The sequence below is a fragment of the Cavia porcellus genome, unplaced genomic scaffold, assembly GCF_034190915.1.
Source record: "Cavia porcellus strain 051 isolate PalLab524CR breed Dunkin Hartley unplaced genomic scaffold, mCavPor4.1 scaffold_22, whole genome shotgun sequence".
Classification (NCBI taxonomy): domain Eukaryota; kingdom Metazoa; phylum Chordata; class Mammalia; order Rodentia; family Caviidae; genus Cavia; species Cavia porcellus.
Window position 1 is genome coordinate 55,134,707 of NW_026947505.1, and position 17,271 is coordinate 55,151,977.

The 17,271-nt window shown below is 44.6% G+C and overlaps 1 protein-coding gene across 13 annotated transcripts in view; it reads left to right on the forward strand.

Annotated features, from left to right (window-relative positions):
- Ankrd6 (ankyrin repeat domain 6) overlaps window positions 1-17,271 on the forward strand; it is a 193,317-nt gene that overhangs the window by 161,281 nt on the left and 14,765 nt on the right. For 10 of the 13 annotated variants that reach the window (XM_063233229.1, XM_063233230.1, XM_063233231.1 and 7 more), the window contains 10 exons: window positions 283-381; window positions 1,617-1,715; window positions 3,718-3,816; window positions 4,375-4,452; window positions 7,475-7,579; window positions 8,787-8,921; window positions 9,224-9,409; window positions 9,813-9,965; window positions 15,157-15,270; window positions 15,847-15,973. In XM_063233229.1, the coding sequence (XP_063089299.1) occupies window positions 283-381; window positions 1,617-1,715; window positions 3,718-3,816; window positions 4,375-4,452; window positions 7,475-7,579; window positions 8,787-8,921; window positions 9,224-9,409; window positions 9,813-9,965; window positions 15,157-15,270; window positions 15,847-15,973 (1,195 nt within the window). Of the gene's footprint in view, window positions 1-282; window positions 382-1,616; window positions 1,716-3,717; window positions 3,817-4,374; window positions 4,453-7,474; window positions 7,580-8,786; window positions 8,922-9,223; window positions 9,410-9,812; window positions 9,966-15,156; window positions 15,271-15,846; window positions 15,974-16,158; window positions 17,254-17,271 lie in introns of those variants that run through there. The other 3 variants (XM_063233235.1, XM_063233234.1, XM_063233233.1) reach the window with 3 other exon arrangements.

Consider the following 17,271-nt stretch of genomic DNA (forward strand, 5'->3'; position numbering starts at 1 on the left):
GCTAAGGAATGCAGGCTGAGCATTCGAAGAGCCCTGCCCAGTGGCTTTCAACTAGCAAGAGACTGAGCCAGAACCAGAACTTGCCACCAAGGTTTTCTGTGACAGGGGACTCGTGAATTTGCTGAATATTGAACATTCAATGTTCTTCCTTTGGATTCCTCTATCCCTCAATCAGGAGATAGACAGAATTTTGACTTCCTCCCCGAGTGAGGACCACTGCTCCCCAGGGTGTACAGAAACCTGTCACTAACGTGTCCTCCCTTCTCTCCCATTCTCTCCAAGGCGGGGAATACAGCTCTGCACCTGGCCTGCCAGAACAACCACTCGCAGAGCACGCGCATCCTCCTGCTGGGTGGCTCCCGTGCCGACCTCAAAAATAATGTGGGTGAACAAACTGGCTGCTTTCGCACTCTTTCTCTTGTGTGCCCCTTTGAAAAATAAACCCAGAGGCATACTTGAGTATCAATATCTAGAAATGAAAAAGAATTTCTAGTATTTGTGGCCTGTCTCTAAGCTCTTTTTGTTTTTTAAAAGATCCTTCTCCCTTTGCCCCTCACCTTTAGTTTGAGTTAACCCAACAGATGCCTGGCTAGGATAGTCTAGGAAACCTGTGAATACTTTAAGAAAATCTCCACAGACATAATATTGTACTGTTAGAAAATTCAGGACAATGTCAGGTAGGGAAGGGTTGTGATGTTCCCTACTCAGCCTGCACACACAGGACAGGTCCTGCTGGCTCCTGAGGTGTCCTTCTGATAAGCTGACCAGAAAGGTCCTCTGAACATTCCTCCTTCCTCCACAAATAAACTGTCTCTCCTGTATAAACACATGCCTTAGATGTATTGAGAAGGGGATCAGAGGCTTCTGCCAGGAGTGCCTTTAGCTGGGAGCTGTCCCTCTTTGGGGACAGATTCATCTGAGATGAATCTACACTGCTCTGAACCTCAGCTTTGAGCTTGACTCTTTCTTAATCCAGCGGAGAAGGTTATGCTGAATGGTTGCCATTTGCTAGACAGCTAAGATGAAAATATTAAGAGAGTACTGGAGAACATCACTTTTCCTCCTGTTGCTGAGGCTTGAGTCTGTGCCTACAGAGGAAGCTCTTGAGTTTTCCTGAATGCCCTTTTCAGCTGCCAGTGACTACTCGTATACCCACAGTCCCGGCTGCTTTACTGCATGTGGCAGAGTCCGACTAGCCAAAGTGGCTCTGTGCCAAGAAAGACTTGTTTCCAAAGCAGTGCCCTTGGGTCTAATTCATTTCACACCAGACTGCTTGGGCAGCTGGGGAGGCCAGGCCTGTGGATCCTCATCACAAACCTTGCTCTTTTGAAGGTCTCGAGAAGAGCGGCATCAGTTTCACAAACATGAAAGCAGAGACTGTGGCTGATACACGGTGGTTCCTCGCAGGCAGAGAGTTAGCAGGTGTGCAGGCAGCAGCCAGAGCAGCACAGGGCCGCACAGCTTAGAGCAGGCTTCTGTGTTGCAAGAGCTGCTTATTACCCCATTAACATCCCTTAACGAATGTACAGTAGCCCACCAGCTAAATGATATTGTCATTTTGTTTTATTTTGTTTTGTTTTGTAATGCTGAGTGCTTAGTTTGATTTCTGTCCGCAGGCAGGCGACACCTGTTTGCACGTTGCTGCGCGCTATAATCACTTGTCCATCATTAGGCTCCTCCTCAGTGCTTTCTGTTCTGTCCATGAAAAGAACCAGGTTAGTGCATGACTCTTCTTCATGGTGCCAACACCGTTCCGTAAGGCTGCAACAGGTATGTTAGCCCCAGCTGGAGCAGAGGCTGCTGGGAAATGCTGCCCTCTGACCTGCATGGGTCTCCAGGAGCACCGTTTCCTGCAGAGTATCCCACTAAGGTCTAACGGCCCTGGCTTTTCTCACTTCCTAGAGAAGCCCACCCTTGTCATTCCTGTTTGTGTCACCACATTTTCATATTGAACTTGTTTTTGGAGATCCTGGTGTGAATATTTGTTTGTTTGTTTGTTTTGTCTTTTTCTTTTTTTATTTTTTTTTTTATTGGTACCAGGGATCGAACTCACGACCGCCTGCTTGCAAGGCAGGTGCTTATGCCACTGAGCTAAATCCCCAGCCCTTAGTGTGAATATTTTTATAACATGATTTTAAAAAGGAAATCCACAAGGAGGAGTGTGGCTTACATTAGAAGGGAATTAGTAGTTTCAGGACTCTCCTGGTTGTGTTCCTTGTACTGTTGCTTACTTTTTTTTGAACTGTTTTATTCTGTAAACTGGGTACATGACCTATATCTGTATCATATAATGGGGTTTTGGAATGATGCTTTGATTATTACAGTCTTCTCTGGAAAGGCTCAAACTTCTCAATAGTCATTTGGATAAAATAGATTGTCTTCATATTTATTGATACCTAAATGATGCATTGTTTGACTTTTCTGAGTTTGGATGCATAAATTTGAAATATGTTTAAAGATTAGATTATGGTTCAGATTAGGTATACCTTAAAACAGTGTTTTGACTCGAATGCATATGAAAGCAACAGGGAAACTAAAATTATTCCTAGAACCCACATCCCAAATCTCTGTGTTTTTTTTAGTCCAAGCATTAGTATTTTTTTAGAAAGCTCCTTCACTGACCCAGTAATCAAGCTTGTCATTCTGTGACCTCACTAGCAGATTCTGGTTCATCAGGCTCCCTCTGCAGCCCCACCAATCAGTGCTGCTTAATCTTGATAGCATCTTATTGTTGCCATGGAGCTTTAAAAAGATCATCACACCCAACTCAAACTTTGGACCAATGAAATTAGGTCTGCGAATAGAACCCTGGCATCAGTGTTTGTTTAAAGCTCCCTAGTGGATTCCAAGATTAGAAACCACTCCACAGAGCCTTCTCCCCAACACACACAGCTAAGTGACTCAGAAAAGAAATAACCATTTCTGCTACTACTTACAGAGATAGCTGAGTTTTCATGCTGCCTGTGAAAAAGGTATCAAGGCTGTTTGCTTATCACCTACCAAGGGAGAGAATGAATGTTTTACTTCTTCTGTATCTGACTAATTTACTGATACCATACTGTTTAAAAAATTATAACATTTGCATGTGGAATTGGCCTAAGTTGCAACTGTTTTTTTAAAAATCCTTTCAGAGTTGCCTGAAAACATTTTCTTTATAAAGAAAATATAAAAATAAGAGTTAGAAAACAGTCTTAAATGAGCACCACCCAAATGTCTCCACCCAAATAAAGAACATCCCCAAGCGCAGGTGGATATGTAAGCCCCGGCTCCTTCAGGTCCCGTTTCTGTCTGAGGCTGAGCTGTACATCTCCGGTCTTATGTGCACTTCTGCTCGCTCCATTGGTCATAAGTTAAGTTGCTTTCTGACTTCCCTGAGTGGAGGCACAGTGTCCAGAGCTCCAGGATAACAAGCCCTTGGCTTTCTGTCCATCATTCTGCCTCTGTGACACTTTGGCACATTCTCACTAAGCAAGCCTAGCAGGATTTTGCTCCTGCATTTAATCCTATTCTGTGACTTCTGGAATGCTAAACCAGAATGTGACAGGGGTCAGCTATGTGGTTCCAGGATCTCTTTAGATAGAACCACGTAACACTTTAGGATTTATGTAGAGAAATCTTAATCTGACTTTGGAGAGCTGTCCTAGACCTGGAATGAAAGGCTACAGAGCTGAAGGACAAGATCAGATGGGGTTTAGCAGGCTTCTTTCTGATTTTCAGGCCGGAGATACAGCCCTTCATGTTGCTGCTGCCCTAAATCACAAGAAGGTGGTTAAAATCCTCCTGGAAGCTGGAGCAGATGGGACCATCATGAATAATGTAAGTTCAGTTGCACCTGGTTGCTAAAGACCTTCTCACCCACTCCCAGGTAGCGTGTGTTGTTGTCACCTAACTCCTTACAGGCCCAAGGATCTGGTGAGCTTTGCTGAAAGCACAGTCCCTGGGGCTCCTGGGTTTTGGCTTAGCACCTACAGTCTGGTCATAGCCCCTTTTCCACTCTTCTCCAGAAAGACTCATTGCTGCATGGATTTAAGGATCGTTTGTGCTGTCAGCAGCAGCATTCCTCCTTGACCTTTCTGATTTCCACCCTTCCTGCTTTCTTCTCCTAGGAAGCATCCTTGGTGGGCAGTGCCCTGGACCTTTGCCTCCTAAACCACTTCCTGCTCCCTGGGTCAGCCCTTTCCCCTGTGCTGAGACGTGTTAATTGGCATGTGCTCACATGTGACGAGGCCCCTTGGTGCACGGTGTGAGCTACAGAGGAAGGCCACCGTGTGGCTGTGTTACTGAGCACAGGCCGATGCTAGGTGCAGTCAGGAGTGGACCTGCCTGCTCCTGGCAAGAGCTGTGTATGACCATCTTCCCTCTGCCTTTCCTTAGGCAGGCCAGACTCCGCTGGAGACTGCTCGCTACCACAATAATCCAGAAATCGCTCTTACCCTCACTAAAGCTCCCCAGGTAGGATTTACTGTACTTTCTATTGCATTGATTATGTGGCCTTAAACTTGCGGTGACTCCTCTGGTTGCAACTGTTGAAGCCAAGTGAAACTAAGTAAGTAGAGAATTGACAGCCTTAGCCAGGTGATGGAAATGTAGGGATATGGGGTGGGGGTCTCCTACATGACTGGAGCCAAAGAATTCAAGTCCAGGTCTTTGTGTGTGGGCGTCATTTTCTCCTTGCAGCTGCTCATATCACACCAGTCTCCTGGACCTCAGTTTCCTAGCTGCTCAGCGTGGAGCTCTAGTTTAAAACCTGACAGGAGAGGGGACCATGACTGAAGAGGCTGGGCAGATGCCACTCCTGAACAAGTGAGCCAGGACCTTCAAAAAGAAACAGGTGGGAGGTAGAGGGCCATTCTGGGCAGACAAAGCAGTAAATGCCCACCAGGATCAGAGAAGTATAGCATAATGTTTTCTTTTTTTTATAGAATAAAGGTATTTTGATCCTCATTCAAAAATGGTAGCTGGTGTCTTATCATTTGAATGCTGGACATTTAAGTTCTTCACAGATGGAGCTATTCTGTGTCACAATACCACAAACGCTGATTGATTCTCATCCAGTTCTGGCTAATGCTGTAAGAAGGCAAAGTCTCGAGGAATCAAAAGAAGGTGTATGGCCTTCTATTTTTAAATGTTTACAAACATGCCTAACATGACCAGCAGTTTCTGGGATCATTAGGAACTTTTGTCTTTTCCAAAGTTGATCAGCCTCTTGAGCATGGGCTGGTCCTTGTGGTTTCTGAAAATCCATAGACTCCTGATAAGAGTCACAAGACACTTCTAGAAGTGGAATATTCCATCTCTTCTGAGTTTCTCTCTTTTGTAAGGAATCATCGATTGAACCACATCTATAAAATATACAGATAGAAAAATGTTGTCTCTCCTGGATCAAAAAGTACAGAGTGGAACTGGGCATTGAGCTTAGCAGCAGAGCTGTTCCCTAGCATGTATGAGGCCCTGGGTCCAGTCCTCAGCGACCCATGTGTGCACGCACAGTGCAAGGCACTATCTAAATGTCAGGATCCACCACATTCACCTGACATTTCAGCATTTGGCAGTTTGATGGACTGCTAGCCCATCATCAGCTACACAAAGATCATCAAGTCTTGTGTGACTAGGAAAGTCACTAAGCACATGAAGACTGATGTATCTTTAATCTACCTGTCATTTCTCTTTATTATTATTATTATTATTTTATTATTATTTGAGGCAGGGCCTCACTATACAGTTCAGGCTGATCTTGAACTCACTATGCAGCCCAAGCTGGCCTCGAACTTGTAAGAACCCTTCTGCCTCAGCCTCCTGAGTGCTGGGACTGCAGGTGTGTGCCACCTGGCCTAGCTGTCATCTGCCTTTGAGAGCCCAGGGAGCTTCACTTACAGGACACACAGCTTTGCCATTTCCCAGTGCAGCTTTCCTTTTGTGTTTATGTTTGAAAATAATTTTTCTATGACAGTAACGAATAATAAATTACATGACATTTATAAAAGTTTCATACATAATTGTAGATGTTAAGCCTTATTTGCAACACAAGGAACTTTAGAATATGTATAAAGCTTTATGCATGCCATTCTGATGATCTCTGGGTGCAGAGGAGCCTTATGGTTTGTCTTAGCCATGGAGAGAAATCCCTTGGCCTTGGCTCCTTAGCATAGACTTGAATGGGCCACAGTAGTACTGAGAGGACACTTCTTTCTGAGCCTTCAAGATCAATGTTCTCTGATTTCAGGGGACTGGAAGAGATTAATAGTATTCCATTTGATAGATAGTAGGTCATTTGAGAGGCTAGAAGCCATACCAAGTTATCTTTACTGGCTGAAAACCTGGTAAATGGAGCGAACCTTTCTCATGATTATTTTACATGGATGATCTTTATACATCATTTGTCCTATTTGGCTAACATAATGTACCCATGCTCTGAGAGTGAGTTTCAGGCTGAGTTTGGACTGTGTCCTGTTCCAAAAGTCCACAAATCAAGTGAGCAATCGGAACTAGGCTTTCATCTGACTTGACCTCCAAGTGCATCTGAATACAGCATCGAGAAAAATTGCAGCAGCAACTTGCAGGCTTTTTTGGTCCAAGCATCCTCTATGTTCTTAAATACCATTTAGGCATAGGCCAAAGCGTTCCACCAGGTTAAAGATCTGCATTCTGTGTGGTTGAACGTCCTCTGCCAGTTAAGCAGCACCAATGCAGACAGGGAGGCACCTGGCAGTGATGGTATGTGTCACCTACTGCTGCTCTTGGTTAATCCCAACAACTGCCCAGCCTTATTGTTTTCCTTAAGACAGTGTCTCAATATGTAGTTTAGGCTCCAACTCATTATGTAGCTCAGGTGGCCTTGGCCTTGTAGCAGTCGTCCTGCTCTGCCTCCCGAGTGTAGGGATTACAGGCATGCACCACTATGCCTGCTCTGCAGCTTTACATTTGAGAAGGCAGAGCACAGAAAGGTCACATCGCAGACTAAATGTTCCTCTTGGAAACCACAGTTAGAACAGTGGTTTAAGGATGCACCTCAGTAACGTTTACATCACAGCAAATCTGACTCACACACAGGTTAGTGAAGGGAAAATCTGATGGGCTCAGTGCACTGAGGTCCAGACTGCCCGACCCTGGGCTGCCACATTGCACAACCCTGGTGGACACCATTCTTACCCTGATTTACTTGATGGTGTTCCTTGCGAACCCTTACTTGGCCATTCTAGCCCTGCATGTAAATGCCTGTGTTGCTGTTATCATCATAGAATCCAAACTTCCCGAGGTTGGGGACAGTATCCTACATCTACCTCTCTGGGTTCCTGTAGTGTCATCACAAGACCTAAGAGGCACAGTGGGCACAGAATCGCTCACTTTCTGTGAATGCTTGGTCTCCTCCATGAAGCTGTGGTTCCTGCAGTCAGAGCCCCAGGCCTAGGGATGATTCTTGCCCACCGGCGCTGTGCACACCAGTGGCCATAACGACACCCTTTGCCTCTCATAGGTCTTGCGCTTCAGTCGTGGGCGAAGCCTGAGGAAAAGGAGAGAGAGGCTCAAGGAGGAGAGGAGGGCGCAGTCTGTACCGAGAGAAGAGGTGGCACAAAGCAAGGTGGGGTCCTCCTGCCGGCTAGCCACAGCCACCCACTCGGCCGGTGCCCTGTGTTCTTGCTCTTGCTCACCTGGCTCTCATGCCCTCCTCGGCCTCTCCTTTCCCCGGGGCTCCTTAGATTGTCACTACCTTCTCCTTCTGCATTGCACTCTCTCTGTACTCTGCTGGGGTCCAGATCCTGTGCCTTGATGTGTGCTGCCCAGTGTCTGTCCAGCACCTTGAATGAGCACATTTCATCTCATATTTGTGGCCTGGGGACAGCACTGCCTCTCTGATACTGTGCCCTTTATTGGCAGAGCAGTGGTTTCCCTAGTTTAGGGTTCTTGTGTCAGCTCTGGGTGGAACCCAGCTTTTGGGTTGAAAAAGTCCTCCAGTTAGGGTCTGGGGATTTAGCTCAGCAGCATCCTGCCTTGCAAGCAGGCGGTTGTGAGTTCGATCCCTGGTACCGATTTAAAAAAAAAAAGAAGTCCTTCAGTTGTTTCTGATGAGAACCACTGGCATCGGCTGCTTCTCACTTAGAGAAGGGCTTGCACAGCCCTTCAAGCCTCTCAGGAGGAAAGCAAGGACATTGAGATGACTTGTGACATAGCACATGTTACCACCAACTACCTGCTCTTCTGTCTGTCATGGTTTTGTTGTTTTGTTTTGGTACTGGGAATTGATCTCATGGCCTCACGCTTGACAGGCAGGTGCCTTTTGTTTGTTTTCTTTTTCTTTTTTTTAAAGCCTCATCAATTTCCAGAGTTAAGGCATTGTGACTCTAAGTTCCTATGTGTGAATTATACATACTGTAAAAGCCCAACATGAGAAGTACAATCTTTTTTTCATTTCTGAGTATTTTTTACTTTCTGCCATAAATTGTGGGGGTCCAAGTGCAAAGAATGAAAGAGGTTATACTTGATTGAAATGCAAAAGATCAAATATCTAATGCTTTATTGTGTATGGTAGGTTTCTAGAATTCTAGTATGAGACCCAAGAATATATTTCATTTGAGACCTAACAAAATAAAAGCCAAAGATTCAGCTAAAAGAGGAAAAGCATCACATGTTAAGACCACCAGGTGGTGTTCTTTGTGTCTGAATTTATGTCATTGGTAAAGAGTCCCGTGGGTCTCACTGGACAGAGTCTTGCAAGCATACAACTTCACCCTGTTGGCGAAAAGGCTGAAGGGACCAGTGGAAGAGGCTTGCCGGCTCTTTCTCTGTAGGGAAGTGTCTCAGCAGGAGACACGCCCAGCAGCGAACAGGCTGAGGTGAGAAAAGAGGAAGCCAGAGAAGATTTTCTGTCTGCCTCCCCAGAGCCCAGAGTGAAGGATAACAGGAGGAGAAAGTCAAGGCCCAAGGTCAGGAGGCGTGTGACAGCAGCTGGGGGTGGGGCAGATGGCAGAGGACCCTGGGACTGGTCCTGCCCATGGGCTGAGGAGCCTTCTCGCCTGGAGTGGGGGGTTAGAGCCAGAATATAAAACCTAAACCTGGCTAAGCTGAGACAGGAGGTGGGCATGCTGGTGTGGGGCTTGGGGCAGGCACCACCCAGTGAAGCAGGAGGTGGAATTCTTTACCGAACTGGGGAGACAGGAGCAGTGGCTGGCTGTCACGCTTGCAGATGTTGCAAGGCTCAAGGGTGTTGGCGCTCTTTCCCTCACAGGTGTCAGCACTGTCTGACCTCACCCCACCAGCAGACCAACAGCCTGGACCCCAGAAGGACTCACACGCTCACCATCATCCTAAAAAGAAGAGCAGGCATCGGTGCTTGTCCCCACCACCACCCCATGAGTTCAGAGCGTACCAGCTGTACACGCTGTACCGGGGCAAGGATGGGAAAGTGATGCAGGTACCGTGGGAACTGTCGGGAAGCCAGAGACCACCAGCAAGCCTATCTGTGGAACTGTATTTTGGGGGCTGGTGGGCACCTCAGGTCTTGACCTAGTAGACGCTCCTGCCAGTTAGGACCCAGTAGATGGAAGCTTGGTTCCAGAGCCTCACCATTCTCACCACTTTTAGGTGACTAGGGAACAACAGCAGCTGGAAGACAGAGGGACTGTGTCTTACCTTGGAATGCTCTTAGTGTCTACTGCGTCCAAAGCTCAGGCTGTAGGACATTCCAAAGAGAGGACAGGATGGAGCTGCCTCCTCCATCACCTGTATCTCCTGGTATTCTCCCTGGCATACAGTGGGTGCCCAAAACATTTGTTGAAGGAATGAAGAATTTGATTGCTTTTTGATTTCCCTCTTAGGCACCAATAAATGGTTGTCGATGTGAACCTCTAATCAACAAACTGGAGAATCAACTGGAGGCAACTGTGGAGGAGATAAAAGCAGAGCTGGGATCAGTTCAGGACAAAATGAATACAAAGCTGGGGCACCTGGAGAATAAGACCCAGCATCAAGTAAGCGAGCAGCCTGGTCTCCTGACTACCTCAGGTTCTAGCAGAAGATAAAATCAAAGGCTTTGGGGCTGGAGCTGAGGCTGTGGCTCTGAGGTAGAGCATTCGCCAAACATGAGGCCTGAGGCTCCAGCCACAGCACCCCTGCGGGTGGCTTTAGCCCTCGAGATGTCAAGTGAGCTGTCAGGGCGGAGGCTGCTTATGGATTGTGGTGAAGTCCATTTACTTAGAATTTTTAAGAAGGGGTTTAAATTATAAACCTCTGATTGTATAAATAATAAATTTTAGACCACTTAAAAAGCTGATAATTGAAAAAAAAATGCATCACCTGTAAGCTCACTGTGATGAGAAAATGCTGAGTGTTTGAGGGTTTCCAGTCTTTCTGCCTATCAGCGTGCTCTACACCCCTTCCTGGTTGGACACGAGAATTAGAATAATCGTGTCTGTAGCTTTTTCTTTGCCAGTTTACTTGGAAAGCTGTCAAACATACAGAAAAACTGAGGGCACAAAATAATGCTGCTCACTTACCCTCACCTAGCTAGTTTCACCCACTTGTTAATAAGCTTTGCTTCGTCTCTGACTTCCACGCTGGTTTTTCCTCCTGAACTATTTGAGATCTACCTGCAGAATGTCCTCCACACTTCAGAGTGCATTAAGAACAAAGACTTGCTCCTTCATCACCACAGTGCTCTTAGCACAAGAGACGCGGGTTCCATCCCCGGTGCCAAAACAAAGTGTGGCGTATCCAGTGCACACTCAGAGGCCCTCAGCTACTCCCCAGTGTTTTAAATAATGGGTTTATTTTTAATCCTGATCTAGGGGTGGTAAAGATTTTTTGTGTGCATTTGACTGTAATCTGGAACAATCCCTGATTCCTTCTTCTGCGTTTTTCTGTCCACAATATTAACCCTTTAATGCATCAAGGCCAGTTGTTTTATATATGTTGTTGTATATTCTGAATTTGTCCAGTAGTTTTTCACGATTGGGTTGTTGTGTTTGGTTTGTGTTTGAGACAGGGTCTCCGTGTATAGTTCAGGTAGCTTTGAACTGTGTAGCCCAGGCTGGCCTTGAACTTGCCACAGTCGTGCCTTCGCCTCCTGAGTGCTGGAGTTTCAGGCATGCTCCTCCATGCACAGCCACAGTATTATTGTATTGTTCCCTTATCACTGTCTCTGTGAAATGAAAGGTCTAGAACAGTAGTAGTTCTGAAAGTGTAATCCCCGGACTGATTGAAAATTGGGTTTATTTTTTATTAGTACGTTTGCAGTATATAACTTTCACATTCCTTGTGGGAAGTTGGTACATGCACGTAACGCGTCTCCATTCTTTTTTATCTTCTGTCTCTCCCCTCCACCTTGATCCCTTCCCATTTGAGAAAAATCTATCTCTCTACTTCTTATTACCTTTTCTTCATATTTTAGAGTTCGCATATAAGGGAAATCATATAATATTTAATAAGCTTATGAGTCTGATTTATTTCGTGTTAATACTATAGTCTCAGGTGAATCCATTTTCCTACAACTGACTCAAGTTTATCCTCTATGGCAGAAGAGTACTTCATTGTGTATAAATACCACATTTTCTTTATCATTCAGGTACCGATGGACACATAGGCTGCTTCCAAGATTTAGCTATTTTGAATTGTGCTGCTTTCATAACAATGGCTGTGCATGTATTACCACAATATAATGTCTTTAACTCTTTTGAAAAGATACTAGAAGTGGAAGAGCTGGGTGGAATAGCTCGTTGCAGTTTTCTGAGAGATCGCCATACTGATTTCCATAGTGCTTTGCCAGTTCGCACTCCCGCCAGTGTAGAAGGGTTCCTTTCCTCTGCTGCCTCACCAGCATTTGTTACTTGATTTCTTGATGGTGGCCATTCTTTCTAAGGTAAGATGGAATCTAAGTGGCATTTAAATTTGCATTGCTCCAATGGCCAGCAGTGTTGAACATTTTTTCATGTATCTATTGGTCATTTGTATTTCCAAGAAGTCTCCATTCATTTCACTTGCCCATATTTTGATTGGGTAGTTTATTTTGGTAGGTCTAATTTTTTTTAGTTCTTTATCTAGTCTAGATAGTCTTTATACATACTGTAGATTGTCTTTTCACTTTGTTGATTGTTTCTTTTGCTGTGCAGAAGCCTTTTAATTTAATAACATCCCAATTGCTGATCCTAGTTCTATTTCCTGTGCTTCTGGAGTTCTGTTCAGAAAGTCCTTCCTTATGCCTGTGACTCCTAGAGAATTACCTTTCCCAGCAGGTTGATTCTGTTTTAACAGTTCTTGATCGATTTTGATTTTAGTTTAGTACATGGTGGAGAGATAGTTTCTGGATTCAGTTTTCTGCATGTGGATAACCAGTTTTCCCAGCATCATTTGTTAAAGAGAGGCTGTCTTTGATGTGAATTAAAGTTAACTGAGTATAACTGGGCTTGAGGCTGTCAACCTGTGTTTTAATGAGACCTCCAAGTGTGCTTGTGTGTGAGAACTAGTCTAGACAGCTATTTAGGTTCAGGTATTCTGGCAAGAATACTTTATAGTAAGTGATACAAAGTTTAAATTGCCTTACATCTACAGGTGTCTCATGATTAATGACACTGATCACATGGCTTAACTGGTGGCCTTCATATTCCTCCATTGTAAATTAATTTTCCCTTTGAAGATAAGACAAAGTATTATCAAGTGTTTGAATTTTTAAAAATTACTAGAGTAAAAGGCATACTTCCATTAATCTCCCTTCAAAAATACTTTCCCTCTCTCCAAACACACTTATCCTGTCATTCGTGCTGCTCTCTGAGGCAGTTCGGGAAGCAGGCCTCTGCAGTGTCTTTAAGAGATGTGATCAGAATTCAGCCAACGCACTTCTGAGTGCGGTCCAGCAAGGCAGGGCGTAAGCATCACAGCGTCTCTTCCTCCCCCTTATTCACCGGAGCTGGCACCGTGCAACTCCTGGCTCTTCCCCAAAGTCAAAATCATCGTGAAAGGTAACCATCTGAGCCAGTTCAGGACATCAAGGCCGCCATGACAGTGCAATTAATAATGTATACTTTACCAAAACTTACACCACCCTCTATAATATTCAAGACAGCCTCAACCGTGCAGCTAAAGACAGTTGAGAAAAAGACTTTAGAGCTGCTTTAGAAAGTGACAAGAATGAGAATATTTGAGATGAAGGGGAGTGTTTGGAGGGGGGCTAATGGCACTGTATCTTTTACTGTAATGATTTTATTTCAACATATTTTTCAATCAGTGTGTAAGAAATGTGTGATGGGTAATTTTCTTCAGTAAACACTTTTTAAAAGAAATGTGCAAAATAACACATGTGCATAGGGAAAACCATTACACACATTTTAGAAGTATGTATCTTAGTGACATTCTTAAGAGCCTCCCAGCCTCCCATAGGACATGTCATAGACTGTATCCTCCATAACAGTCACTTTTAAACAAAAGGGGAACCTTGCTGGCTTTCTGGCAGCTTGCTTTTTTCATGTAGCGATATGCCTTCGGCATGTAGAACTACAGTGTGGTCTTGGAAAGTGTGCTCTCCTACCTGTGGGAGAGGTAGGTATTTTGTTTGCTGCTTTTCTCACTTCAGCCAGGAGCATTTCTCATGTCCTTAGATCCGTAATATTCCAGTATATAAATACAACATAACTTGTTTTTATGCTTTTTTCGCTTTCATAAATAATGTTATCATTAATATCTATGTGCATAAACTTCTGACTGCTTCTAAGCTAGGAATAATTGAACTAAAGATTTTTCTAACCATTAGGCTACCTGATTCAAAGGTTAATGTTTAAGGTTCTTGATAAGTGTTGCTCATTTACTTAAATAGAAAAGCGACTGCAATTTATATCCCACCCAGCAATGTCTGAGCTTCATGTTCTTGTTTACTGGTAAAGTTGAATTTTTTTAAGTGCATTTGGTATTCACATTGTGTGAAAAGGCTGTTTAAAAATCTTAGGGCTTGGGGCTGGGGATTTAGCTCAGCGGCATAAGCACCTGCCTTGCAAGCAGGCAGTCGTGAGTTCAATCCCTGGTACCGATAAAAATGAAAAAGACAAAAAAAAAAAAAAAAAAATCTTAGGGCTGTGATAAGATTAGCTGAGGCTTTATTAGCTAGCCTGTCTCATACACTACTACTTTAGACTGATGCTAGGTATCCCAAGGTCCTCTCTTCACTTCAAAGATTGGGACGTAAGATCAGTCTCCTTCCAAAGAGCAGGGACAGAACTTTGACCTAGTGTAAGTCAGGTACTGAGGCCTGGGCCAGGCCACTGTCACCAGGGAACAAAGCCCTGCATACACACAACTGCAGATGGCAGAGATGCCTCCACAGGAAGAGGATAAGATAAAGGGCAGAGGCACAGGCTGGTCATAGGAACAGTGAGAGCAGTTCACTCATGGGACTGCGTAGACAAAACAGAAGGTGCTGCCCACAGCCCAGAACTGGTTTCTGCTTTTGATTATCTGAACATCTGTGTGTAGAATGCCGTATATGTTGCCAACAGGAGCGGAACTGGCCAGTGAGCTGTGGTGGGCTGGCTCCTGCTGACAGTGGCTCCAGGCTCCTCCTTAGGCTGTGACCAGACAGTGCTAGGGGTTAGGGCCTCCAGGAGGTGTCGGAATGGAGGGAGGCTCTCCAAGGGTCTAAAAGATGCTAACCACTTGCCATGTAAGCAGTTCCATAAAGTCTTCCCACACCCATTTTTATACATGCTTTGACTGCCTTTAACGTGGCACCAAAAATATGTGCTCACTGAATATTCAGCTTGTTTCAGTCCCCCTTGGGTGTCTGTTCACATTTGAATAATTGAATACGGGTAAAGTAGGGCAATGGTTCCATATTTTAGAGATAGTTTTTCCTAAAAATAGTTTTAAAATAATATTTTAAGACTTAGAAAAATTTGTATTTCCCTGCACTGCCCAAGTTGTATATTTAGTCTTTATAGTCTTAAATCCAGTAGGACTTTAACAAGTGAAAAAAAAAAGAAAGAATATTGGGCTATAGAAATACACTCAGGAATTCTGAAAAGCTAGTATTCTATGAACACGGGGTGAAACCAGTGAGAAGTTGATTTGCTTGTGTGTTTTGTGGATTCTTTTCTGAAGACCTGAGCCTGTCCTCATGAGGAGTGACCCAGGCCTGTCTCTGCATCACCTCACTGTGTGCTGTGTTCCCTTGAATCCTAGTTGCGTGTTTTGGACAAACTGATGGTTGAGCGGCTCTCGGCAGAGCGGACAGAGTGCCTGAACCGCCTGCAGCAGCATTCGGATGCTGAGAAGCATGAGGGAGAGAAGCGGCAGGTAAAAGCCTCAGCTCCAGTTTTCCCTTGGGACTCTCACATCCACTGAGTTAGAAGATTCAGGCTATGGCTGAAAATGCTGAGGCTGAGGCTCCTCTCGAAAGCATTATTTATATGGCCCCCAAATGAAGTTCCCAGCCAGGAACCACAGTTTGGTTTGTGTCTGTTGCTGGATGTGTTGGCAGTGGCGGAGACAGTATGCTGGGGAAAGGGCCCATGCCCTGAGTCAGCTCCACGTATGGGGCATTTGGGGCTGCTGTGCTTGTTGAATGACATGGGTCCTGCCCTGAAGGCATCTCTCAGAAACAAAAGAGATGGCATGTTTGTGAGTGTGAGAACGCATGCTCCTAAGCAGCCAGAAATGTTTGATTTGAACAATTTGGATGGCTCTGAGCCTCTTAATGAGAATTACAGAGCTCATAACCTGGGTGTTAGGTGTGGCTTACCGTTAATGAATAATCCACAACTTTAGGTTTATCAAAATGGATAACCTCAATTACCATATTCAAAAGGGCCTTCTTAATACTTTAACTCCTAATCACATTCACTGGATTTTTGGTATATGATTTATTTTCAGATGTCTTTGGTGGATGAATTAAAAACTTGGTGCATGTTGAAGATTCAGAATCTGGAGCTGAAGCTTTCTGGGGACTCGCGGGCCTCGAGGGCTAAATCTACACCATCTACTTGTGAATCCTCTACAGGTAACCCATGTGCGGAGAGCGCCTCTGTGCATAAAAGTAACGGAACCCCCAGATCTTGTTCTCCCCGGCCTGTAGAGGCCAGGGCTGTGGAACTGTTGGACTGAGGAGTGCCCCTAGACAGAAACGCACCATGTTTTGTTTACAACTACATATTCAGTTCTTATACAGTAATAATGTCATTTCAGTGTTCAAACATCTGAATGAAGAAGGAATAAAATTGTGGGTCAACAATAACAGTGCACCAGGTACAATGTTGATGGGACTGGAGTGGACCTGAAGAGAAGGGCAACGAATGGCCATCTGTCCCCTCAGCAGGGTTTTCTCTTTTGTGTCCTTTCTCCCATTCTTCTCTTCTTGATTGGCCCTTTAATTTTGTCTAACTATGCAAAGCTTGATTACATGGTAGTTCATGTACTGAACTTGTTCCAGGTGCTACAGAGGAGATACTTCAAGCAAAGCATCTTTCTTTGGTTATTTTATTGAAAGAAAAACAAAGGTTATTTCTTTTATTGGTACTAGGAGTGAACCCAGGACCTTTGCACTGAACTAGGTCCCCAGCCCCTTTCCTTTTATTTTTTAGACAGTATCTCACTAAGTCACTAGTTGCCCAGGTAGGGCACTTCTGACCCTCCTGCCTCAGCCTCCCAGAATGCTACCTGTGTTTGCCACTGTGGCTGACTCAATGGTGATAATTTTGAGGCCACTCAGAATCTTGATAACTAAGCTCACTGACGCACTTGGATCTATAAAGCGTTTCACGCTGTCACAGCCATTTCTGGAAATGTAATTTTATCTTATTTGTGCTAACAGCTTGGGAAACAGCCTGGCAGTTTTCAGGCTTACTGGTCATAGGGCTTTAGTATATGGAATAGGACATGTTTAAAACGAAGCCTGGGACAAGGAACTAGCACTCAGATCTTACAGCAATTAGAGGATGGCGATTATTTTTTCTAATAGACAATGTTCATTCTGTTTTGAGACACATGAGTTATGTCATTCTTACATATCAGGAAATGAGACCTGTGGCCTTCTAAGGTAGAACTGAGACAGGCAAAAGGAAAACCTAGCAAATTTTTGACTTAGATGCAACCAATGTGGCTAACACAGTATCATGAAAGTCCTGACGAGCCAGAATGATAATGTTGGGAGATGAAGTAGGAAGGAAGGACAAAAGGACAGAGAAAATCGGAGAGAATATGCAGCTGATGTACAGGCTTCCCAGAACTCACCACCGCCACCCTACTACCACTTGGTTGTGAATGCGAGTTTGCTCTGATGTCTGTTTTCCTTCTGAAACC